Source organism: Leuresthes tenuis, unplaced genomic scaffold (genome assembly GCF_036924035.1).
Source record: "Leuresthes tenuis unplaced genomic scaffold, fLeuTen1.0.hap1 SCAF_24, whole genome shotgun sequence".
NCBI classification, from domain to species: domain Eukaryota; kingdom Metazoa; phylum Chordata; class Actinopteri; order Atheriniformes; family Atherinopsidae; genus Leuresthes; species Leuresthes tenuis.
The window spans coordinates 17355733-17382563 of record NW_027325378.1 but is presented as its reverse complement, the minus strand read 5'-3'; the positions used below and the strand labels follow the sequence as shown (position 1 = coordinate 17382563).

The 26831-nt window shown below is 46.3% G+C and overlaps 1 protein-coding gene across 2 annotated transcripts in view; it reads right to left on the bottom strand.

Moving 5' to 3' along the window:
- Positions 1-24799, bottom strand: part of LOC140284256 (matrix metalloproteinase-16-like) — a 64898-nt gene extending 40099 nt beyond the window's left edge. Inside the window, exons 1-5 of one of the 2 annotated variants that reach the window (XM_072378086.1) lie at positions 24306-24799; positions 12126-12274; positions 10923-10937; positions 10615-10737; positions 5905-6209 (exon numbers count right to left, since the gene is read on the bottom strand). In XM_072378086.1, coding sequence (XP_072234187.1) covers positions 5905-6209; positions 10615-10737; positions 10923-10937; positions 12126-12274; positions 24306-24431 — 718 coding nt within the window. In that variant the 5' untranslated portion in view covers positions 24432-24799. The remainder of the gene's footprint in view (positions 1-5904; positions 6210-10614; positions 10738-10922; positions 10938-12125; positions 12275-24305) is intronic. The other variant, XM_072378087.1, reaches the window with a different exon arrangement.
- Between the last annotated feature and the right edge of the window lie 2032 nt (positions 24800-26831).

The window sequence follows — 26831 nt, the reverse complement described above, 5'->3', positions numbered from 1 at the left end:
ATGTTGTTACATAGCTTTCACCAAAGTTACCGGAGGCTGGAGGCCCGCGCAGACATACCAGGCCTTATAAGTCACCCTTGGGCAAATCCGGGTGTTTTTGTACAGTTGTGGCATGCAGCGATGGTGATGTGTGTGTGTGTGTGTGTGTGTGTGTGTGTTGTTTTTTTCCTGGTGCAAGTGCAAATCTATTTTTGTGTTGAGACATAATGACTGAAACTCTGAATGAAATCCAGCTGATCCGTTCCCGCGTGGATCGCTTTGATTTCTGCTCAAAGAAAAACACGGGAGCCAAAAGATGACCTTGTGATAAAACACCGACGAGCATCGGTACGAGCGTCTCACTGTTGTGCAGAAACAGAGGACTGTAGGGCAAAATAAACCCAACTTTTGTAAATGCGCTCCCTTTTAAGAATGACCGTGACACTGAGATACGGTGAAAAGGACAATCTAATCATCCCCATCTCCACTTCCACCTCGTTTCTTCCTCATCCCACGTTCCCTCCACCCTCTTCTTTCTGCCCTCCAGCACTCTGCCTCTGCGTCCCCCATTTTATTTCTACCATCACCTTTCATGACACATCATCGAAACGCCGTCTTTCTCATATCATTAGAGCTTGGGTTTAATGTCCCCTGCATCCATCGGTCCATTCACCTATTGATCCCTGACAGCTATCTAACCATCAGCCACTTAAGCCAAAGAGTTTTCAAGCTGCTTGAGGAGCTGCAGGAGTCGCCTCTTCGCAGCAGTTTTTGCAGCATGTGTGAACATAGGTGTCTGACTGACCCTATGAATGAAGAATGAGACGTTTGCACCATTCGGCACGTTTCCATCCACAGCTGAGTCGAGCTACGGTTATAGCTCGGCCGAACCATCTGATTAGACTAAAATGAGTTACTGATCTGTGTGTTTCCAGTCGACCAATTACGTGATGGAGTAAAACAACGGACCGACGCTTTAGCTCGCAGCTAATCAGGACGTCAGGCACTGAACTGGACAGCAAAGGAGAAGAGAAAAAAGACAACAACAACAAAGCGACATGTTAAAGTTAGCCATTAGCTAATCTATCTTCGCATTGACTGAACAGCCAATCAGAGTCAGCCAACATACGTGACGCAGACTCTGGAAGTTGAAGCGGATGCTAAGAAAAAGTCCACATGGCCGAAAAAACACAAGAGAGACAGACGTTCGCCGGCGCTCCAGATGTGCCAGGGGGCCGGTTGCCTGCTTGGTGTACAAGGCCCCTCAGAAAAATAAACCCAGCTGAATGTTTTTGGAAGATTTATAATCAGTTTACTTTACCAATGGGCCCAAAAAAGGGGTGGGATTGTGCACGGGCTCAGAGTCCAGCACAACACTGGCTTGGTAACCAACAGATTTAGCACCAGCCACTATAAACAGCCCATGAGCCTCCTTAGATTTGCAACGTTTGATCTTGGACAAAGTGCATCCACTCAGTACTAAAATACAGTCTGGATCTGTCATCTTGTCCAACGCAAGGATCTACGGTGTTTATCACAGAGCAGGATACTTTCTCTTATCCGCCAGGATACCAGGACAAGCGTTCCTAATAAGACGGCGCTCCCGTTTCATCAGGCCACACAGCATAACGTGTGATTGCTGCATCTTACTCTCGTCTCTCTCCATCTTTTTCCACTCTTTACACATCCTAATAAATGTGGTACTGATATAAGGGATCGGTAGCCTAAACTAAACACAGATTTCCGTGAAGTACTTTTTTTTTTTCCCCGTCCTGGACTTTGTCCAGAGTCCACGTGTGAAAACATGTTCTGTTTTGGCCGCAGGGCCGTTGCACTCTGAATGGGAGCGCTGGTTGATCAGCCACCCCCTCACACCGCCTCTCCGCTGTCTCTCACTGTGCTTGAGCCGGGCTGAAATAACACCTGCAGTTGTGCTGTGGCTGCATCTGAACTGCTGTGTGCTGTCCTTAACGCAGTAATGTGTGGATTCTCACAGAGAGGAGGAGATGTATGTGAAAAAAAGAAGAAGGTCAGATGACGTAAGACTATTAGGCCTTTAACATGCTGTATTTGTCCTTCTTAGACAGCTCAAAGGTAAGCGGCAAATGGAAGGACAGGTTTAAGATGAGATAGCAGTGTTGCTACCTTCCTCCATTTCCTTTCTTACCTTACAGGTACATCTGTGTGCCGTTTCTTTCTATCTCTCTTGTGTTTGTTAATCCAAGTTATAAAAAAAAAAACGGCCTGTGGAAATACGACACAAACAAATGGGGTTTGTTCGTTTAAACATTTCTCAAATGAATCCCTTCCCTGGACTTTTCACTCTTCGTAGTGAGTGAGGGCGAAGAGGCAGGGAGGGGAGGATGGAAACCTCTCAGTAAATCCATCAGTTAGCAGGCCCGATGCGCCGCACATGGCAGCTTGTGGGGCTGGGGTTTGGCGTGAGTGGAGTGATCATAGTTACCACACACACACACACACACACACACACACACACACACACACACACAGCGCAGAGCAGAGGGTCAGTGTGAAGCAGAGGTGATCTCACAGGTCCGACTGACAGTGAGAGTCGCCTCCCAAGAGTTTTCAGATCTTTCATGACACAGAGACACTCCTGCTGCAGAGGGCAAGCATGCTCGAATTCCAAGATGCCTCCAAAAGCCTCTGAATCTGCATTGATCGCCAATAATCTCGAGTATTTGAGTCGCTGCATCCGTTTGTTGAAAACTGCCCTCAGATTCTCGCATCATGATGCTGTTAGCGGGTGCACAGACTCCGCAGATGCTCTTCAGCAGCCATGCTGTTTGCATGCAGCAGCTGACATTCATTATCAATTAATTTGGCAAATATGTTCTCAATTCATCATTTCCCCTATAAAGTACTTCATTTCCATGAAGATGCAGAGCAGGAAGATGGGATTTTCTTGGTCTTAACGCTTCTGTGGGTCTGTCCTGCGCACCGCTTGTCAGAGTCTCGGAGAAATCCATTAGTTAATCGTAATAGCTACACACATCGTGCTGCTGTGTGTGCTAAAAATCCCTCAGTACGTAACTTCGGTTTAATCCTCTCCCCTCAAATGCCTGAGCTGCCGTACGAGGGAAGGCGGATGCATGAGTGCGTGTGAGACAAGAGAAGGTGTCTGTGCATGCCAGTGTTTGACAGGCAGACAGGAAATAATCCTCCAGTGTGCACCGGTGATGTCATCGTCCAAAACAACAACAACAACATCAACGGGGTGATGCCGGCAACAGTCGCCGTGACGCCTGATCCTTCTGGACGACTGCGAGTGGCGGATTAGTTCTGACAGGCAGGGGCAGCTTACTGGACAGCAGTTCATATCTGCTGTGTGTGTGTGTGTGAGAGAGACTTTAAAACACACAAAAAAAGAGGGAAAGGAGACTAAAAGAAAGAGAGATAAGGAGAAAGACTGAGGAGCCAGACACCATGTGCTGCTTGGAGCTAAAATGACATCATACACAGCTGTTACCTACAAAGCACAGATACCTCTATAGAGAAGATGATAGGTGGACGACGGAGCCTCCAGGAGCATATACTGCACATATACTGTGTGTAATAAATGGCTGCTGCAACACGTTGGGTCCTGGAGATTAGAAAAATGGATTGACATCTTTTGACATGTAGGAAATGAAGGTGGCCAACAGTCAGCCAGTGAGAGTCACCTAACGAGCACAAATAGGTCTTGAACCCACGCTTTTCGAAATGAATGCCATCAACTCCTTTCAGAGGAAAATGTCCACAAAGTGCGATATCAGAGGCGTCGGCACATTAATGCCTTCCCTCCATCGGTGAGTGGGACGACCCGGGGAGAGCAGCGGTGCAAAAAGCCCCATTAAAGCCTGCGGGGTCGTCTGACTCAACTTTTACCTGCGTGCAGAGGGGTACTGCATTAGCCAATCACATTCATGTGGAGGCCACATTTGGCCCGCGTTTGCAGAGTTTCAGAGAGGTATATCATAACATTAGAGGTTTTATCTTCTCCATCAAATAATTCTTCCCCTATTCTCACGGAAACATTTCTGCTGTTATTCGACAGCAGCTACATTACTGTGTCCACATTTTAAGCCACCAATCACTTCCTGATATAGCTATACTGTCAAGAAAAAAGGAAAAATGTGCAACATTTTGTTGAAACGTGTGAACGTCCCCCCATAAGACCTGTTGCCACAGGTTTTCAGTCCAGTCTTGTGTCATTCGGCTCAAATGAGCCTTTTCTCCTGAAATATCCACCTTGTTTTTTGCCTGGAATTAACATTTTATAATTCATTTCTAAATCCCAGTTATTAACTCATTTGTTTGGGCAAAATGTAGGCAAAGAATATCATTTTGAGTAGAAAAATGATCTAAAGTGATGCTTCACCTTCAATATTTTCAGGTTTATTTGATGTTTTATCCGTTCCTGATACAGTTTAGCAAACTGAGATTTGAATCATCCTGTGGAATAAAACCTGTGATGTGTTTTTGTTGCATCATCCGCATCACATACTTAGAGACGGTGCCGTGTTATTGATCTGATCGCTGCTGCAGAAGTTGAAATCAAACAGGCCATGTGTTGAATGATGAGCAGTAATGTTGCAGAGCAGTTTTTCTTTAGTCTCGGCCTGCTGGAACCTACACTCTGCCTGAGAGGATTTGCTTCGGTGCCAAGACCCAAAAAAAAAAAGAAAAGAACAATCCCGCACGGACACGTGGAATGCCTGACATCTGTAGTAGTTTTTTCTAATAAATATATTCAGGCTGAAGGTAAAACACAATCAGCCTCCAGTTGTATCCGTCTTCGGAGCTTCGTCTCAATGTAACGCGGGTCACCGCTCGGAGAAAAAGGGCGCAGTGAGCGGTCAGGAAGAGGCGCGTCCACGTTCACATCTGGCAAGAGAGTCAGCCGGAGAAAGCATAATAGAACTGCATGCATTATGGGATGTTTTGACAGGAGTGTGGGCTGCAGCAGGACTGCATTAATATTGCATTGGGGGCTGGAGGAGAGTGTGTCTGTGTGTGTGTTTCAGTGCACTGGAGGGAGTGAATCATGGCCCCTCAATGACAGCTGCTTCTCCCTCCTCTAAGACCCTGCAGCAGCGATGACAACACACTCCTCGTTCTCTTCGGTTTGAATTCTAAAATCTTTAAATCTTTGGGTAAACCTGCTTGGTCCTTTCGGTTAGATTAGATTTGACTTCACTGTCACTGATCAAAAAGAAGACAAAATGCAGTTTCCTGTACTTACAGCACATAAACATTCATTAAACAGATAAATATTCTGTGCCAACACACGGCCCTCCATATCTGCTTAAAATTCCCTCTTCAATAGCGAGTTCTTCATCTTTAATTCCAGCTCCCACTCATCTCTGCTCTCCGCTTCTAATGCTTCTACTTCCTGCTACGCTGCTCTTCGAGTCTTTCCCTCTCTATCTGTCTCACTTGTGAGCTCTGGAACCTCTAGAGATGCTTTGCCATTCTCTCTTTATCCTCTCTTTCGCTGTTTGTTAGCCCTGCTGCCTTCCAGGAAGTCAACTCATCTGTTTTCCTTGTGTCCCTCTTTCTTGTTTCTCTCATGATTTGACTCATGGTAACAGTGATGTGTCGCCTCTTTGGACCGCGGGCAGCGGTCCTCCTTTGATTCAGCAAAGAATTCAACGCGGGCAAGGGAGGCAACCATCTCTTTTTTAGCTCTTTTCCTCTGTCATTTCATCTATATCAGTCTAAACATGCTCACAGGGTTCAAAGGTCGGCCTGGAAGCTTCGTTGACTGGCCACTGATGCATAAATATGGATGTGTGACTTCTGCACGGCGTAAAACAACAACACAGCTTCTCAACACAACACATGGCATACAGAGCTCTCTAAAAGCGACCGGCTTCAGGTCAGCGTGACAAGTCTAGTGCATTCAGGAAGCTCTGTGCCTACCGTCATGGTTGGGGTTGCCCAGCGTCCACGGCTCATCCGAGTCAAAGTGCGTGTCGCCTCCAATTCCCGGCCCCGGAAAGTAGGCGTGCGCCAGGAAGCCCCCCTCGCCGTCGAAGGGCGAGCTGTCGCCGTGGAAACCTGAAGCAAAGATGATAGTGATGTCCACGTCTTTCTTGGTCCTCTCCAGCTCGCTGTAGGGAATGGCCTCGAAGCGCAGCGGCGTCACGTTCTGCCACACGTCGAAGGCTCGCCGAATGGCATCGTGGGTCTCCTCGGCACCGACTTTGGGCGTCACGTTCTTTATGCTGCAGAGGCGAGGGGAACACGGAAGAGTGGGTTAGGATGGGAAAACACACTCGGGTGTTCGGGTGAGGCAAACCAGGTACACCAAACAGTGGCTTCTTCAGCCGCTTTTCTCATCTGGAAAAGTGAGAAAACAACAGGCGGTTTATCTTGCCGCAGCTTGTCAATCTGAGTGATCTCACTATTTAAAAAGAACGATTGCCGCTTTCCCCGCATGCTTCCATTTCACGCTCATCCGGCTCGCCAACAGAGAACCAAATGGAGCGATTTGTGAGAGAAAGCAGCTGAGTCCTCCCCTGCCGGCTTCGAGTTGCTGCAGGTGTGCAGAGGAGAAGGACGATTTCCTGCCACTGGAATTTATTTTCTAATTAAGGATTAACAGCCCACTGCCTGCTGAGAGGCTCTGGTCCGGTTCGGGCAATCAGGAAAAGCTCTCAGCGCTTTTATTGGCTCTGGAAATATGTCAGCGATGCGCTCTATTAAAGTTTGGTCCATCTTAAAGGATATACAGATGGATGTAGCTTCCCACGTCCAACCCAGACACCTGGCTCTCCTGATGCTGCTGATGTCTAAGAAAGACACCCACCCCCAAAGTCTTCATGTTTCAAGTTTATTCAGCATTTCCCTGTTTCCTTTTCCCGCCCCACACATGTCTTTTCTGTACACTCTGCCACCTCCTCGCTTTTCTTCCCCTTTTCATTCCGGCTCCTTGCAGAGTCTGTGTTTGCCTGTCAAGCTGTCATTTTCCATAATTGGAACAAATATCATCAGAAGGTCTTTGTACATCTACATCTCCCGCACTTTTGCACAGTCATGCAGAAATATTATGGTAAAGATGTTCCTAAAGTTCTCCGTGCCATCCTGAACCTAAACGGAAAGCTGTTCCAGAATCATGAGGAGCAAATGCTGGATTCTGGCTTCTTTTGAATGTTCATGCTCTAAAACCTTTTTCCCCAAAGACCCAGGATCCCCCTCAGTGTTTGTTTTCTTTTCAAGGGGATGCCTGAAAGTGACTGTGAGCCATTAGCTGGCAAACATTATGAAACCTCAGCCTGAAGCAAGTCCTTGTCAGATTTTGAAAAAAAAAAAATGCTAACCACAGCAGAAAAAGAAACGACTCTTTTACACAGCTTTTCTGAAAGGTACATCCAGTTGCTCTTTACAGAAATAGAAAAAGGCTCTTTGAAAGGTTGCTGTCTTTGTCTGATATAACATCAGACCTGGTCAATGTGCCGATGAGCGCATGTCTCTGCGCTGCTCTGTGCTCGGCTCATTTTACGTCCCAGTTTGTCCGGGCCCGAGAGGTTTATTCGGTTTGCTCTGCAACTGCTCGGTTTGATCATTAATTAGTTAAGAGCTGTGAGGTAGCGGCACCATTAACGGTACATAAGCTGCCATTTAGCTGTCCCGAGCATGATGGAGGAAACAGCTGCTGGTGCTCCATCACACAAAAGGCAGATGAGGCTGAATCATCCCACTTCTGAATCTAAAGGACTTCCCGGCTGAAGACGTTTGGAGGCTGTGAGCCGTGTGGATTCAAGTCCATTTTCAAGTTTGTAGTAAATTCTCAACATTTCATAGGGGATATCTATGCGAATGCGAATAAATGTCCGCTTTGTCTTTTAGTGGCGTTATTTCAGGCAAACGGGAGTACAAGTCTCATAAACACCCACAGAGAATCTCTCTTTCGATCAATATCAGCTGACCAAGAGAGGACCTGCGAAGGAACAAACGCCTTTACTGAGATTAAAGCACTTGAGCGGCCATGAATGCGTGTCTTTGTCCTGCTCCGTCTCAGAGAGCCTCACCAACCACTGCAGCCGTCTGAGGAATAAAGCAAAAAGTTTGTTTCATTTGAGCGTATGACCCAACTCGCTGTGTGCGTGTCCTATTTTAAGGCCAAGGAGGGAAAGACATGTGGCGAGAGGCCACAAAAACAACAAATGAGAAGATTCCACGGCTGCTCTGAGGCTATAACAGATATTAAACTCCATGTTGAGAAGTGATAATGATTCCGGATGCAACTCGTGCGCTGTAATAGAACCTGCATGCAGGGAGAGCAGTAGGGATGCCAGAGCTAATTAGTGCCTCCACACAGCGAGGACTGTATGTGGCTACATGGAAACTAGCACACACCTGGGGCGGTCATGCATTTGTGATGCTTTCCAAATGCCAGCATTGTTATTTAAGATTACTTTCAGAGCCTGAGAGAGAAAGACAGGGTGTTGGGGGGGGGGCATAAAGAAGCAGATGAGTAAAAACAGTGCTAACTTTGCTTCCATAGCACCCAGCATCATGAGAGTCAAAGATGGATAAATCATTTATAAATTACTTTTTTTTTAATCACACCACATAATGGGGCCACTCAGCTAGTTTATACTCTTAGAGCACATCTGTCACACATCAGCACCACAAACCTTCACCATTGTTCCATTTTTCCTCTCTTTTGCTCAAGTTCCTCAGAAGCTAACCTGAGGAACTTTGGCTTAGATTGGGCTACTTTTCACTAAAGTTGTCCAGTTTGCTTTAGTAAAGGTGAAGCTGCCGATGGTGCGTTCAGTGACAAATGGGAACTTCAATCTTTAAACCGCCGCCTGTGAAGTAAAATAAAGAGCACCGATCAGAAGTAAGAGTCAAAACCAGAGACGCTGGCTGGGTAGAGCATAATCCTCTCATTCCTCTCTTAAGTTAACTGAACTATATGATTGTTAAGTTTCAACTTGTTGAGCTTGAAGCTTGGCGGAGATAAAGATAATTCTATCCAAAGAAAAGGCCAGGGTTTTTTTTTTTTAAATTGGAAGTGACTTCAGACACACAAATATATGCACTGGAGCACATTAAACGTGATTTTTTATATTTTTTCCTAACCCATTAGTCTTTAATACTGTGAGCTCAGACAAATTGCAGCCCCCACTCCACTTCTTATATCACTGGGAAGATTTTGATACTTCTATCTGATTGAAATATGGCGATGAGTTGCCACATCACACACAGAATCCTTAAGGAGATTATAGGAATCTTCAGATGAATGTGCTGCATCCTCGGCTGCAGCAATTTGAGATAAAAGGAGCAGCTGCGGGCACATCCGCCGACTGACTGGAGGCCAGGCACGCACCACACCGCACCGCACCGCACGCACCACACAAACACATGCGCACACGTGAGCTCACATAGTCAAAATGCCCCCAAACTTATTACATAACCCTAATCTGTCAGAGAGAGCCCCCTCTGCCCTCCACCGGGGTTTCCTCCCCTCACTCTTCTCTTTCTCTCTGCAGCTGCTTCTCCTCCTTCCACTCCTCACTTTCCTCCCTCCTCATTTCCTCTCTTCCCCAACTCCGCTCATTTGCTTCCTTTCAGTTCGGTACCTTCACCCATGGACCACGTGTCGAATTTAAAGCCAATCCCGGCGGAACGTTTTGGTTTTTTCTCAAAAAAAAGAAGCAGGACCATGAATCCGGGCGCATGTGCAACCAGTGATATAGGATTCTACTTCAGCTGTAGGTCACTGATCCATAGATTAAATGTAGCATTTAATACTGCTTGTACATTTGTCCCCAGGGCAGAGCAAAACATTAAAAAAAAAAAAAAAACAAGATCAATTCTTGGGGATTATCTCATGAAACATGGAGCTGGGAGCAAGCGACACCATAGCACCAATAAAGTATTACAGAGTCTGGGCGAGTGGAGGCACTAAATCAACAGGGAGTAACATTACACAAGAACAGCATGTTTTCCTATACATTATTACTCATGTGGCTGGATGTCTGAAAGGGGGCTTGTGAATTATGAAAGCGGTGATGGGCCTCCTCCTCCGACAGTCTCTTCCCATTTCTGCCGCACGCTCTGATCTTTCGGCTTTTGTTGACCCTCCCCTTTTTGCCGCTTCGCGCCCCTCATGTGAGCTCAGATACCGTCTACCGAGTCGAGCTGCGTTCTCCGCAAGCGGGAGAACGTAGAAGCGCGGCAGATTGTGGCTTCACAGAAGGAAAAAAAGAAAGGAGGGAGGCAGATAGGACGGGCGAGAGAAAAGTGCAAGATATGCATGAAAACCAGAATAACTCGCCATTTCTCTCTCTGACTCTGCGCTTCTTAATGAAAAGGTCAGTGAGACTGGTGGGAGTCCCGAAGCTCTGTCTGTGTGCCTGTGTGCAGGTAGCAGTGATTTCTGTGCAGCTGCAGGCCTGCGCTGGGTTAATCCTCTCAGCTGGGTGTCTTCGCAGCTTGACAAAAGGTCCCTTGATGGGAAAAGTCAGGCTGTGTTTTTTGTTTGTGTTGTTGCATGGTTACAGGGATTGAAAGGAATTTGGATTGTAAATTAAATAAAGCAGGATAGTACCTTACTAAAGAAAAAAAATAAATATATATATTAGTACATACTTGCAGAGCAAATCCAAATCCACCTACCTGTACGTGATATGTTTATGTTGCCACTTCTGGCCCGTGAGGGCGTATCGCTTTTTCCTGACACTGAATTTGGACACACCTCCTATCTGGTCGGGAACCCCACACCTGGGCTTCTTCATCCACCTGCAAGGGGAACACGAGGAGGCCACAAGTCAACGCTGCTCAGACATTTCGCTTCACCGGCAGCACATTTTCCACCGACCGACGCACGCCGACGACAGCAAACGGTGAACAACTGCTGCCGCCGTGCTTCTCATAATGACTGTAATGTATGAATGCACACAGGACACACACCAGGGGTGCCTCACCTTATAGTGGTATCACTGCATCAAGCCAGAGAAGCAGCAGGGGGGGAAAAAAGGAGACATTTTGTTAACTTATCACATTTCACTCTGTTCATCCCAGCGGTTGGACAGCTGTTGGTCCTCATTCACGTTGCTGGTCACCATGACGCCGTGTCACAGTTCAGTGGTCAATTTCAGCTCATTTGCTATTTGTAGCACAGATGGTATTTCACTGTTGGTGTGCCCAAATGTCAGCGAACACACTTTTAATGCTATGTGGGTAAGAAGACTTGCGGGTAGGGCAGCGAGGTTAAAGCTTTGGCTATATTTGGTTTAACGTGAATTAACGCTTTCTTCTCGCTCATGTTACTCCTGCTACCGTGTCACAATCGTTCTTAATGTGAGGCATGATTTAAAATGCCTCTTTAAAGAGTTACGGTGGCCTCGGGTGGGTTCGCCCGCCGTGACGCTCTGCTCTCGAGCGGTAAGAACGGCGCGAGTTTGTCCAATCGAACGGAGAGTAACCAAACACTGTCCCTGCTCTTCCTTCTCCTCCACTGGGCATTAATAATAAGGCATTTTGTATCCTTTGATCTGACATCAGAGATGTACTCTCTGAAAAAGGTCTCTTTGATCAAATTAAAAAACGCCCCACTTAATCTGTGCCGGGGCAGCTTTCTGTCTGGCAGAATTACTCTGCCTGCCTTCAGAATGCAAAACACGGGCTGAGTGAAAGAAGCAGCGACCATTTGTACCCCAGCTTCCAAAGATGTCTGGTCCACTTGAATGTGAACACTGTGATCTTAATCAATCACAACAAAAGAAATACATCGTGTATGGAGTGATTTACCTTCCGGTTGGTCACTCATCTTGCAAGACATTTGTGCTTCTGTTCATAAAGCCTTAACAATCACCGATTAATTGCATTAATCTATTTGGAAGGAGCAGAAGAGCCCAACTGTCCTTCGACTGATGTTTTCTCCCCATTTATCAAACAAATGTAATGTTAACATTTTACTTGCCAATTTACCAAAACTAATCAAAGGCATTCAGACTAATACAATAAGCAGCGAAAGAAATATTCCAGCTTCTTCGCATTTGCAGTCAGGTTCTGCCTGCCTCACTCCCACCCACGCTCTCTCTTCTTGTTTCTTTCCCTTCGATGGATTTAACGCACGGTTCCTACTGAGGCGTCTTCGAGGGTATGTTGGAAGGTGTGTGACTCACTCTATCGTGTTGCTGTCCAAAATCCCTGTGACATTTAGGCCGTAGCGGCGCTGCATGGCAGCGATAGCAGAGTGCACGACTCTGGCAGAACGCAGCACTGACATTCTGGGGTCTGCAGGGGGGAGGTAGCCATACCTCTGGAGCCACGCCTGCAGACAAAGAAACAAGAGTGGAAAGCGTGAGTGAAAAAGTTATCAGACTATTTCAAAACACACTGAGTGGCTTCTTTGATTTGAGTTAAATGAGAAGAATCATCATCATGAAAAGCCAAAGGTGATGCTAACAGTTAGCCTAGCTTAGCATCAGGACAGGACACACATAGCATGGCTCTATCCAAAGTTAAATACAAATTCTTTAATATAATTTTATATAAGTTTAAATTCACACAGAAGCAAAGTGTTAACATGTAATGGTGTCAGCCACGCGCTTAGATTAGCTTGCGACTCTAAAGCTGCTTGAAAAGTTGAACCATTCTCTACTTTCCACCGTGACACTAAGCTAACGAGCAACGCGCTGGACCCAAAAATTCTAATGGGAAACCCAAGATGTCATCCCACTCAAAGTGAAGGACAAGCTGAACGTTGCCTGAAACGCATACACGTTACAACAGCTACAGCGAATGGAGTGCTCGCTGACGCTGCATTTTTCTAATCTCCAGAAGCTTCCCAAAAAGCTCAGACTGCTCAGATTTTTCAACTACAAGGGCCTGAACATGCTGAGAGGATTTTGACTATTGTACCTGCGCGTATAAAGTATGTTAAATCGATATAAATTACATTCAGTAAAGAACAAATATACAGCCTGGTCAACAGAACAATCTTATCTGCAAACAGCAGATGTTGAAGACACTTCTGAAAAAAACATCTGTAAAAGGGCAAATGTATAAAGATGTGTCAGTTTATCATGAAAAATGTCGTCTGATAAATCGATGTGATATAGATGTCATTTGTCTTGGGCATCTAGGCCTGTCAGGGGAAGGGGGATAGGCTGTTTTTTTTTCAGGATAGCACACAGACTGGGAATGAATCCACTAAACCCGGAGGGATGCACGATATGAGACTGAGTGAGGAGAAGGAAGCAAAGGATCCACCCCTGTGCTTCGCAGGTCTATCTTAACTACAACTGCCCACCCTGAATTTTATGATCATTACCAATGATGTTTTTCTGTCTTTTAGATAATTGCTGTCGAGATGTAGGGGCTATGACCTTTGACATTTACATACCCGGCAGTTCTGGAACTTTATGTGTTACAGCCTTGGGAGCATAACGCTCCACAGGCTGAATCAATTTTACTGGCGACTGTAAAGCAGGAAGACCGAATGACATTCTGAAAAATGAAACCACAACCAAAAACCCAACCTACACAGTCTTACGTGACCCGAAAGTATATTTCCTCCAGGAAAAGGAAATTATTCATGAATTAAATTAAGGTTAACAGACATTGATATAGATTCACACTTAAGTAAAGTCTCTGCTGATGTACTGCACAGCTTTACATGTGAATGCCTAATTTCTCTTATGGTTTTCCATCTTTCTCTCTTCTGGTTACTCTGGTCTTTTTCCACGCTTTCCTCCCCTCTCCTCTCCTCTCCTCACCCCCTCTCCCCCTCACACCGAGCCACTACACTTCACTACAGCCTGGTAATCTGGCCCACATGCGTGTCAAAGCTCGGATAAAGCCGCAGACGCTTGCTGAAACACCTGCAGACGGATGACACTGTCAGGGAGGAAGTGACACGCGGTAGGGGGGGCGGCAGAGAGATCTCCGACAGACGCTGTGTGTTCCATCCTCATCTGGCGTTATGTGGTCATCTGCGATGTGAAAAGTCAATTTCACGAGTTTTAAAACCTCTAACGGCAGGGTTCCTTTCTCCTGGTCTGCACTAAATAACAGGAGACCAAGCTAAAAGGAGATGTTTCAGTTCTGCAAAGCTGATGCGCATCCAGCCGCCAAATCTTTCATCTTCTTCTTGTAAATTTCGTTACTCGCATCCAAGAAGTATCAAACCAAGTCGAACGTATGATTTTCTCTTTCTCTTCACGCATCTTTTTCTCTGTCCCGTCACTCGCTGCCCACTCCACTTTCCTTTTTCCTGTCCTGCAATCATTTGGAGGCTTTTTTATTTATTTAATTCTAACCGCACGTCAGCTCTGTCTTACAGCCACCGCTGCAGCTAATTCCCTGTTGCTTCTGGGATGAAAGACGAGACAAAAAAAAGATGAAAGGGTGGACGGTTCAGACGTAGCACTGAGGAGAACGCCATTAAGTTAATTTTCCTCTGTGGTCTTCATGACTTTAATTCAACAAAAGCAGCAGTGAATTTGATCATCCGATGGGATTGTTTTGGATTGCTTTTCCCTTTTTCCTTAATCTTACTTCTGAAACTAAAACGTATCTAAAGAAAACCGTCCTTTAGCTACTAACACAGCTGCAAATGCATGACAGCTAAGTGCACAGACGCAGAGCTGTGAGACGATAACATGACTGAAGCTGCAGAGTGAAGCAGCGAGATGCGTTTGAGCTTCCGGGCTTCATCTGATCCAGAGATGTATTAGAGCCATCAGGGAAACCGAGGGCCGACACTGTTGTTGCGCCTGTCGCTCAGATGCTGACAGGATATTGGACGGCGCCTGTGTGAGTGTGCAGGAGGTGAGGACTTGTTCAGAGACCCATATGAGAGCGAGACCCAGACGGAGGCAAGGTGTGGAAGGGCGTAGCTGTCATGCCGCTTTTGTTTTTCATCCAGAACAGCGGGGGAGCAGCCAGCCGGAGGAGAACAGAGGAGAAGACGAGCAGAAGAGGGCAGGGAAACTTTCTCCTCTGACAGGCGACTCATCTCTTCTACAGCAACATTCACAGAATTATCCAAAGAACTGACCATAGATCATGGAGTTGATGGGAAAAAACTGGTATGAAGTTACACATAATTATCACAGAAAAGATCTCCCACTGATGTGTTTAAAAGCTTGACACTGGAGCAACATTTCCCATCAGACAGCAGGGATGGGTCGCTTTCAGGTGTCTCATCTGGGTCAGGCAACTTTTTAGGAATTGGCATTTTATGAATTAGATTAATCTAGATTATAACTAAAGATTATAACTGGAAATAAGATAAATTATAACTCCAGAGATAATTTCACCTCTTGGGTTAGAGTTAGCTTAGTCTAACATTGGTGAAATAGTCTACGATAGTCTTACTAGCGGTGAATCGGCTCGCTAACATAAGCTAGTGAACCTCCAAACGTTACTTCATGCAGAACCACTGGTGTGTGGCAGAGAGAAACAACTTCACAGCCTGTATAGAAAAAGCAGTGCTGTATGAGTGTGTGTGACTGTAGCTTGGATAAATGTGGGCCACGATGACATCACTGTGATATAATCGGGGGCATTGTCTCCCAACTTTACGGAGCAGAACAGTGGCTTTGTGTTTGCTGTCCTTTTAGGTCGAAAAAGCTGATGCACTCTTCTGGTCAAAAGCAGCTATTAGTGTTCAAATGCTCACCATTACACCCCCGCAGCTCAGATCACATCACTTCTGTTAGGGCTGAAGCACAGACTTGTGCCCCCACCTCTCCTCTCATCAGTCCCACAGAAAACCTAAAACTTGGACAAAAATTGCCACGGCTGCACTTTTGGGATCAAATTTCAGAATCAAAGAGAAGCACCAGCTCAAGGCTTGGATACCTTAATACAGCTTACACTTCGAAAGATTAAATCCAAGTCTTTGATCCTTGATTGCTTCATCGTGCTCTGAAGAGTAGGTCTCCACCAATGTATTATTAGCATCCTCTCTTTAGGAGAGTGTAAGCTATAGTAAATACAGAGTATCTCAGAGTTTCCTACAACAAAGATCTAAGTTGGGTAAACATGACGAAGCAAAAGTGCCGTTTAATCCGCTGTTCGGTCGTTTTAACAACGCAGACTTTTAATCTCGTTATAATCCTGAGGGCGACAAAAAAGTAGATCCTGAAAAGGTGTGCTTTGCTGAATCAGTTCCAAACCCTCCCTCCTTCCTTTTACCCTTAAATCAGTCCTTATCTCTTTCCTGTGTTCTTTCCACAACCTCAATCTCTGCCGCCTGCCTCTCTTTCTCATTGATTCGCGCTTTCACGCCGTTATCTACTGTTCCCGGAATTCTGACGATCTGAGGACGCCTAAGAGCAGGGGGCCTCGGCTCCACAGATGGAGAATGCAAACGGATAACGTGGGAGCTTTTAAGGATAGATGGTGCTGCCCGGTAGGGCTGTGGTTTGGGCTCCTTGTTGGTGCTGCAACAGTCACAGAAAGGTAGGGAAAACATCAGGCGGACCATTTTTTAGCAGAGTATCAGGTCCAGGAAAGACGGGAGGAGAAAAAAACGCATTAAGTGTAAAAGGAGGAGCATGTTCACATCCGTAGCTCAGCTCCCTAATGATAATATTGCCACGTTTGAGATTTCGGTCATTTAATACTTGCAGCTTATTTTAACCGGCCAAACATCAAGATACCACAGAACAAGCATCAAGCATTAATCTTTCATGCGGAATCTGAGAGTAATGTTGTTAGAAGTGCTGAGTACATCCTGAGAGTAGAGAGCAGTGAGTGCTGTAATGAGGTTAAACTTCTCCAAAAACCGAGGCACTGTTGAAGCAGAGAGAGAAGAAGTCCACCAGCAACGCCCAAGTGGAGGCTTAAATCTCTGAGAAGCACCAGTGCTTATTTATGGGGTTGTACACACCTAATTCCACTTCTCTCTCACATAGATTTCTCCCGAGCTTCAGGCACAAGAACCCGCCCTTATCTCATCTATTTATTTCTCACCTTTTCCACAGCTTGCTGTTTTCTACCTTAGTACTTGTGCATTTACAGCACTCCTCTGCATATTTGCACACCTTTATCTGGAGAAAAATACAATTTCCTGTTCCCCTAAGCTTCTTATCGAAAAACCCGAGATCATTTAAGCGGCGAACGGTCTCAAACAAAAGACAGAAAAGCGAGTCAGCGTTAGTAACGGCCCTGCAGGTACAACCAGGTAAGAGTAAAGAGAGGGCAGAGCACTGGAGTGACTCAGATGGCTTGACCTCATCCAGATGCCTCACACGGGCACTGAACTGAGGCGACCCCACAGCTTTTACATCCACACAGCCCCTCACACAGTCAGCCAGCCGGCCGGCCGCCTGACGAGCAGAAGGTGAGCCAATTAGCCGATAGGTGCCACCAAAAGGCCAACCTGTAAGGGCGGCGGGATGCTCTATTATAGATGAGATGCGGGCTCAGGAAGCGCGGTCGGCATGGCAACGCGCAGACAGAATACGGAGGCTGCTAATGTTGACGTTTGAGGCTGATCCGCTGATAAGAGTTCAGGTTACAGGGACAGAGTGACGCTTGCGCCGCAGATCACGTGCGCATTAATTGTTCACGGCGAGATGAGAACACGAGTTTGGCTTCAGTCAGAAGGCAGCGAGAAGCCGCTAAAGCACGTCAGGAGAGAGATCGTGTGACCACAGCTCGTCTTTAATCACACGTTTTATGTCAGTTACACTTCTTTTTCTTTGTGGAAAAGTGTCACACACGCCTGAGGCCTGTAACACCGAGGTAATAAGCACCAGTCTGCTTTCTTATCTCCAGTTTACGCTTGTGATCGGAGCAGGTTTCCATGAATGCAGTTCTTTACAGAACGGAACTCACGTTTTTAGTTGAACAACATTACTCAGGCTTAGCACATGGACTGAGTGGAAGACGAGCAGCTCCATTGCTTCAATGTGTAGGAAGGACCTTAAAAAACACAACTGAGTTGTGATGTCACATGAAGGAGAGAAGCCACGCCCCATCAGGTTTTAAAGAAAGGGATTTGGATCCACACAGGTGTTCTGTGGCTCATGATCTACGAACAGCCTCATAATTGTGAGCCAGGTGAGCATCAAAAAGGCCAGGAAAAGATGAGGATAAGGAGAAGTGAGGGCTGTCGGACAGAAATCGTTCTGTGGTGTGAGGAGAACTGAAAACTGAGTTACAGCAGTTCATTAACGATTGATCACAGAACAGTGGAGTCTGCTATGTCAAAACTAGCACGATTACTACAGGCAGACGTTCACCGCTGGAGTGAACTTACCAACAAGTAAACTAGCAGCAGAGGCTCATGTTTCTGTTGAGCTGAAAGGTTCACAGTTCACGCACCAGCAGTAACGGCCACGGCTGATGGTGGCACTGCAGCGGCTGTACGCAAGAAGGGGATCGAACCAGCGACTGTTCTCATTAAGTTCTGGGTCCGACATGGAGCCTGTGCCACGTGTGCAAATACAAGGATTCACCATGATGATAAGTACAAAAGAACCCCACTAAATGACATCTTCCAAGACTCACTTCTTATACAGAAACAGGAGTTCTGAGGATCCCAGATCATCTGCTTTTTCTCTGAGGTTTCCTAAGTCTTTATGAGCTTTAACTCTTCAACCCCAAAAAATTAGTATTTGTCATAGTTAAAAAAAAACAAGTTGCTCTTTAAGCATCAGCAAAACCCGTGATCCCATCATTGATCGGACACACAAATGTAACACTGCACCTTTGTCTGGAGCCGGATATGTACAGTTCGCTGTGTGGCGTTTGGGTGTCAGTCGAAAGTGTCGGCGGGACAGAAACTCTGCCTGAAGGCTTCAAACTGCCAACGAGTTCTTTCACCCGAGGCCAGGGCCCGTCAAGTCTTAGCTTTTCAGACACTTACAGCCCCTCTGCTTTTTATTCTTCTCATTTAATCAGTGAAGGATTTAGGTACACCCGGGAACGCTGACAGAATACAATTAGCTCCCTGCTAGGACTGAAAATCAGCGGTGGAGGACCTTGCTCCGAGTCATTTTCATGCCACAAAAAAGGGTCTGCCAGTTATTAAGAAGAAATCCATTTTCTTTTTTTTATGATGCCATCTGTGTGAACTATTAAAAAAAACCAAGCCCGTGTTCGATTTGTTAAACGTTCACCGGAGCAGAGATTGAAGAGTCATCGTCCTCTCTGGTGATGCTAATAAGTGCATTTATTTGTGAAACAGTGTTGAGACGGGCCAGGAGCTCTCTGCTCATGATCCCGGCCCTTTTTCGTGGCAGCCTGCAGCCTCTGGCCGCCCTGAATTATTCATCGGTTACACGCCGAACCACTGGCAAGTGTGCCAGGGTCGTCAAGGCAACCGCTGCCTTTCCTGCCCACACCGATCGCCACAAACCCACACACATGCGCGCACAGCTCCAACTGCTGCGCTCGAATTCGCAGCCCTGAAATTGAAACTGAGGGGGGAAAAAAACTTTTAATGACAGTCAAACTGTCACCTCCACCTCGTCATGTCCACCTCGTGCCCCCCAGGTGCAATGTGACTACAGCAGCGGTATTTCACACACACACACATGCACACACACTCGCTTAATGCATGCCATGCCCACCATCTGAGTGGCCCCATTAGGATGAAATGCCACAAAAATGTCACCGTGTGATCATACATACTGAGCAGTGGCTTCACCCTGGACAATCTTTGGGGATGGGGGGGGGGGGGGGTGTTCAAATATTTTTAAATGATAGGAAGCAACAACAGACAAAAACAATTGCAGTAGGAAGAAGATCCTTGAAGACAAACAAAGAAAAACAGAAGAGGCTGTCTGACTTGTGTTAATTTGGGGATGAGGCAGAGAGTAATTGCTCATTCCAACATGGGATGTGAGACTGTGGACAGGAACAGACTGAAATAGTTGTTATGATCACAAAAACTATGTAGCGTAAAACTGTACAAAAACACCCCCCCCCCCACACACACGCGCGCGCGCGCACTTGTCCCTGAGCACTCCTGTCAAAAGCTTAATTGACAGCCTTACACGCAATGCCCCACTGACACCATCTAATGTTGCAGTTGTCAGTCACATTAAAGATTTAACAGCTCAGTAAGCCGTGACCAAAGATACGTCTTAGAAAGGGGGGGGGGGGGGAGAGGGGAGGGGGTGAGACCGTCTGCACTCACATAAAGAAACAATAGAACAATGCGTAACAAGTGGCTGCGACGGAAAGTGAGTTGTGTGTGTGTGTGTGTACGCGCGCGCGCCTCCGATGATGAATCATTTAGGTCTGTGCAGGTGCTGTTGTGTTTCTCCCTCCAGGACTGGCTGAACAGACTGACACAGACACCCCAGTGGCTCGGAAATCTGCTCCCCCACCAAAGCCAAATGATGTCAGCAGCGTTGTGCGTTTCGCGCTCCCGAAATCCACACGATGGATCTGCGAGAAACCAGGACGGGCCATACCGATAGAAATACCCCCAGAAACACTGGGGGCAAGCTCATAGGTGGGAGGGTGCGGGGGGGGCAACGATCTAACATCTACTTAAGGGTTTAAACTGTTAAGGAAGTGAGGGGATAACGAACTGCAGTGTCACGCAAGTAAAAGCTCAATCTCATTCATGACCGACTGAACACAAAGGCAATTACACGTGTTTTTACATCTGCTGCGCTGGGAAAAAAGGCCTCAGCTGCGAAGGAAGTGGTGCATTTTCAATTTAAGGCTATTTTGCTGAATTGCGGGGAGTAGTTAAGGAGCCAATATCAAAGCTGATAACCACCGTGTCGTGAAAAAAAGGTTAAAGTACAAAGGAGACTATACCAACTGCCTGCCAAGCGATTTCTGGGAAATGCAAAGCACACAACAGGCACTTATCGTTAAAAATAACATATTAGATCTTTAAACACGACCTTCTATTGTATGTTCTACTGCAGCCTAAATGCTGCGACAGAGGAAAAAAAACACATGATATTAGAAAAATCCCAGGAAGCATGAGAACCTGCAACGGTTTAGAAGAAACACACACACACCAACACTCATGCACACACATTCCCACAAGCTGCTTTCCATTATTCAGCTGCCACTCGGGAGCGTATGCCAACTGGTAACATGAGCTGAGACGGGGATGAAGCTCCTGCCGATCCTCGCATGGCGACAGAAGCGCTGCGGGTAAACGGGCCAGTGGAGAGTAGCTCTACGCCACCCTGTGCCACCGGCACGTTTAGTGCCATGTAACGCCCACTGAGTTGGGCTCCACGGCTAATTAATGGCTAAATTACAATAAGACTGAGTTGTTAAGTTCATGTATACAGCTTAGTCTGACTAAAAATTGGACCGGATCGGGTTACTTGTAGTCTTTCATCACTTTTATTAGTAGTGTTGTTGTTAGTGTTGCTCTGCTCACTCGTGGGAGTCATGTGCTTGTTTCCTGCAATAGTCTAGGCAAATTTATATAATACTTTTTTTTTTTTTAGAGAAATACCAAGTGTGAGCGTGAGAACTTGTTGCAGTGAGCGTGTTTGTGCCATAAGGATGCTCATCACAAAGGAAATGTAGACGGATGTGGCTCCATCTTGCTCTTTGTTCGCCATCTTTTTCGAATGCCTGAGCTTATTGTTGTTGGTGGTGGTGAAGAGGTCAACTATTGGCTCTTTGTGGCTCTATTAGCAATAGCTGAAATGGGTACAGCGCCACCTACTGTACCGGAGTATAACAAGCTTAGTGCCAATGATTCATTTATTCACCGCCATATATACTTGGATCATTTCCCTGGCTTAAATAAGGAGCATAATCCAACTATAATCGAATTAATCTCATCATGTAGAAACACTGAGTGGTCCAGTTAAATGGCGAGTCGAGCTGTGATCTCAGCAGAGATAGGAATCACCACTTCTCCGTTAGAACTTTCAGGATAAGAGTCAAAGAGAAAAACCGGAAGCCAGAGATTCTGGAGTTAGGGCTTAAAACAGAGGGAGCAGACAGAAATCCCTCCAGGAGTTAATAATTACCACCGAAAGCAGGCAGAGTTTACCTGAACCATTAATTCACTCGGGGACGTGATGTGTTCGTAGACGAAGAGCACAATTTCGCACTCTTTGTCATACAGCACATTATCTCTGACTAAGCAACTTCCCTTTGGCTCCGGCGAGCAGGGAAGCATGATTCAAACACACTTAAGGTGCCTCCGAGCGCAGCGCTGCACCTGATGCCTCTCTGAGTGCAGACGAGCAGTGCAGGGCTCATGAGGACTCCATGCCTCCACACTGCTGCTTATCCAAGAGAAAGGCACAGCAGCAGAAGCACAAACAAATCAAACGGATCGAATGGCTCAGATCCCGGCTGGATAAACGGGAGGCAGAACACAGAGTACAGAAATAGCTGCGGGTGACATGATGAAGACTGTATGTGGCTACGGTCTTTGGACACAGGCTCGTTGTGCAGAATGTTGTCATAGTCAAGTTTGAGCCCATAAATTGAACTCTTGGGCAACCGGATAAACAAAAGCTGCTGTGTATTCAGTGCAGACTGGCAGACCTACAGTGTTTAAGGGAAGCGTCAGAAGTAAGGTCTTAATTACACTTTTATCACCCAGTGGCAGACTGTACTTGCTGTAAAAACATAAGACGGGGAAGGGAGAGAAAAACCGACTGGGGCAAGTGTGGCACCGGCGTTAATTAAGCCGTGAAATTCTCACTGGAGTTGCCATCCCAAAGGGTAAGGTTTTGTCTGGCCAGAGATTACAGGGCAGCTGCGGGGCCACCTCAAACCGCATCTGATGTTTAGAGGGGAAACTCATCTCGCCCTTCGTTTCTTACCCTGTGCAACCCGGCGTGCGGCACAAACACGCCAACACACACCAACACACACCGTCATGAGGGGGCGCAGAGACTGGCTCCAGTGGAGGCAGCTCAGTCTCCACGGGTTTGGGCCCAAAACGGAGACAGTTTGAAGTGTTGCACGCTGTGATGTCAGGAAGCTGAAGACAAAACCACTGGAACCACATTTACTCAATACAGCAGGATAGTGCGGTGACAAGTGTGCGCTCAGCAGCATCTTCACACCACAGGTTTAGGAGGCTGCCAACGACAAAACATTCAAAGCATCCCATATTGTGACACCTTTGCTTCTACCTGTGCAGAAAATACATACAGCTTTTCTCTCCCTTTCTAGTTTCTGTTGGGGAAACAAAGAGGTCTCCCAACTGGACGCATTACGCGTACAGTTAGTCTCATCTCCGACTCAGAGTGTCAATGGCTGCTCGTGCCGTGGAAGACACACTGTGGCCCCACTACGTTTCCGAATAAGTCACAGTGTCGCGGCCATGTTCACAAAACCGTGACGCACGGGAATAACAGAGGGAGACGCTGGCTGGAGGAGAAGAGTCGGGAGGAAGGGGACCGCTGAAGTATCACCAGGATGTCCATGCAGAACGCAGCACTTGTATTTGCATTGTGAACCGTGTCCTGCAGCAGAGAGTTGGTGCCACTGAGGAGGGTGTTCACGGCAGACAAAGAGGACGCTGTCTCCGTCGTATAAAGGAGGTAGTCAAGCAACTCGAGCCAGAATCAATTATCCAAGAGTTATGGACAAACCTCTTTTTCAGTGTCATGTGAGCTTGGGCTCTTCAACCGAATAACCTGTGGCGTCTGAGCCAGATCTGCTGCCGAACAACGCGGCGCGAGCCGAGCCGAGCCAAGCCGAGCCGAGCCTGCAGGTCGCGCGAACATGTCGGTCATGACACATGTCAGGGTGATCTTATGTGTAGAGGAGGTGGGAATACTTCTCCCTGGAGGGAAACTCCGGGGTGAAATAGGCTTTTTTCCCCCCTTTTGGCCCACATTACAAAGCCTGTATCCCCTGAAGGTCTCTTCCTGTGGAGTTTGAGCACGAGCGCTTTGTGGTATGTAGTGACAAGTGAGATCATCTGAAAGCAAGATCTCTGACCCCGAAAGCACAAACATCTGGCATATACCCCGTTTAGATTACTATGAGATAACTGTTCATGCTGAAATGACCAACATGTGCATCAATAACAAGATATGGGTCCCTTTACCCTTTATGGGGGGAAGGGGGGGCAATTTTTTTTTTACATTTCTTTAAAGGTAGCTGCTCTTCAACTTGCTTTGCATCCCACACAAAACGTCCCCCCCCACACACACTTTTCGTGTCTTCAATGCAACTGGAACATTTCCACTCAGGACGTCAATTTCTCAACTGATAAAGTTGCGAAAAGGATTTGGGCAGAACTGTTGGTCTGCTGGGCACCTCACGGGGACCCCGCTGTAGCTGAAACACCTCTGATACTTTAGCAGGTGAAGAGTCGCTCCTTTGCCTCCCGTGTCAACACACACACACACACACACACACACACACACCGGTCCCGTTCTTACCTCGACGCTGAACGGCTGCTCCTCTCCGTTCACGGCACATAATATCCACAGCAACAACTGCAAGCATAACGTCCCCATACAGCAGCTATTAAGACATCTCCTGCTGCGGAGCGCCAATAAAACCATAGTGAACCCCGCTTTTGTGGCTTACGGTCTGCGTGCAGTTTTAGTCACAGTCGAAACAAACAAACGCACAACGGGATGATAAATCCTAGACACGTAGCAGTAACATCGCTGATGTCTCCGTGTCTCTCTTTCGGAGCCGATGAGACGAGAGAGAGGGAGGGGGGTAAAACGGGGAAAGGTGCGGATACGTCGAGCGGTCGCGGTTTCAGGAGGAGGTTATCCCCGGGGAAAGAGTCGCTGTAAGCGCCTGTCAGCAGCCTCTCGGTCCCGCAGTCCCCGGGTCAGTCCTCCAGCACGCCGGCCGTTGTTCCAAGCGGACGCGTCCAGTCCGTTTTCTGTAACCGCGCGGCATAGCTGCCCGTTTTCAATCTTGTTTCCCACCGAATGCGCATGTGCGCACTGGCACGAGCCCCCGCCCCCCCCCTCCCTTCCCACTCCAATAAAAACAATCCTCATCTTGGCTGTTTCGTTTGATGTATTTGTCATAAACCAAAGAGTTGCTGTTTTTTTTTTCACGTTGTACTGTACAAAATACTGAATATTCATGAAAATAAACACTGACGTAGACTTTCGACATTTGTAGTTCCGAGCATACTGTTTTCTGACCCTTTATCATAATATTAACAGATAACTTCGTTTCATAATGTTGCAAATGCCCATATTTCAAATTATAAGCGTTTTTTTTCATTACATACATGCTTAAGTAACGCATTGTAACGCTCTCAAGTAAGTGGGAAATGTGATACGGGACTTCAGCTAAAAACATTGCTTCTTAAATCTCGTTAAATCAAATAGATTTAGACATTTCATGGCTTCTATGGTCCATTCCAAAACTAAATGTTGTGTCACTGTGCTGCTGCGCCTGTGTGAGGGACTTGCTCTTTCTATATCCATGTTCTAGCCTCTTCATTGCCAGTAGAGGGCAATGACAGGCCCAGTCCCTTCATTGAGATAATCACAGTCCTCAGAGTGAGTGAGTAACCATTCTCAGAAGTATCTCCAGTGTGACAGCATGGCTTCCAGTAGAAGATGATTATGCCACTTGGTCTGTAATTGACTTTCCTGTAGACTAAATCATGTGCTTAAAGTTTTAAAGGAAACCTCTCAGAAACTTTACTCTTTTTTTTTTGCATCCATATAGTATGTTCTGACAGTTTTATAAATGATTTTCTAATGTTGCAGGTAGTACATTTTGACACACTTCAAAATGACTTAAATATGACTGAAGTCTTGACTCCTTCGTCACACTCAGAAAATGTCAAATGGAAAAGCTTTTCTTTAATCTCCACGCATAATAAAGTAGGGTTAACTCTAATGAGCCAGATCAATGATTCCCCGCTTACACTTAACATCAAGGGATGGGGTTCTAGTGGATGTGAGCATCATTGTGTGTCAGGGCAAAGCTTGGTGAGCTGCACCATTAGCCCACCGATGAGGTTTAAATTTCACACATACAATTACCTCGTCATATTCCTCCGAGGGACTCTCATCTGTCTGCCTCCGTATAAAGTGTCAAGATTTACAAACTCTGGTAGCAGTAGTCTGGAGTACATCTGTTTTTTTTCTTACACGTTTCTGCAAGAAATACGCCCTTTTTTTTGTTTTGTTTTGTTTATCATGATCACAGAGGCCTGGAGGCCAATCACCACACATAAAGTCAGTTATACAAACTCACACTGACAGTCAAGTTAAAATCCCTAATTAACCTCACATTTGTGTCTTTGAACAATGGGAGGAAACCCACAAAGGGAGAACTGTACACAGAAAGGCTCCAGCCAGCCCATTCCAACCCAGAATAGTCTTGCTGCCGCACAAGAGATGCATGACTTTCTATGAATTCTGAGTTGTATTCTGAGAATCCAGAGTTGAATCCTTTTCAACAAATGGATGATGACTAAGCTAACTTGTCTAACAACAAAAGATTTAGTTGTAACTCTACGTCCACTTCTTGTCTTGTAAAAAATGGTGGAATGAGCATGTTTTGCTGACTGGGCCTTCATTTGAAATTCTATTTAGAACCGTTGACATTAGATCGGATTAGACCAAAGAAGGCCAAAGAAGTCGATGTGGCCACAGTGCTGATAAGAACTCTGCCACTGTGCTGGAATTCCATAATTATACATATAACTTTAGATCAGCTTTCATTTTCTTTGCTTATTTTATTGTCAGCTAAATGGAGGGGATCTGTCAAGTTGATATGATTAATTCAATGTGCCCTACAGAAGGAGAAAAGATCTTAGAATCTGGAAGTCTGGAGGAGGCCTCTGGAAAGACCCAGGACTCACTATAGAAACTATATCTCTTGGCTAGCTTGAGAAGGAATCATGAGCCGCATGGAGGAACTGGAGGATGTGACTGTGGAGAGGCAGGTCTGGGGAATTCTGCTCGGACTGCTGCCCC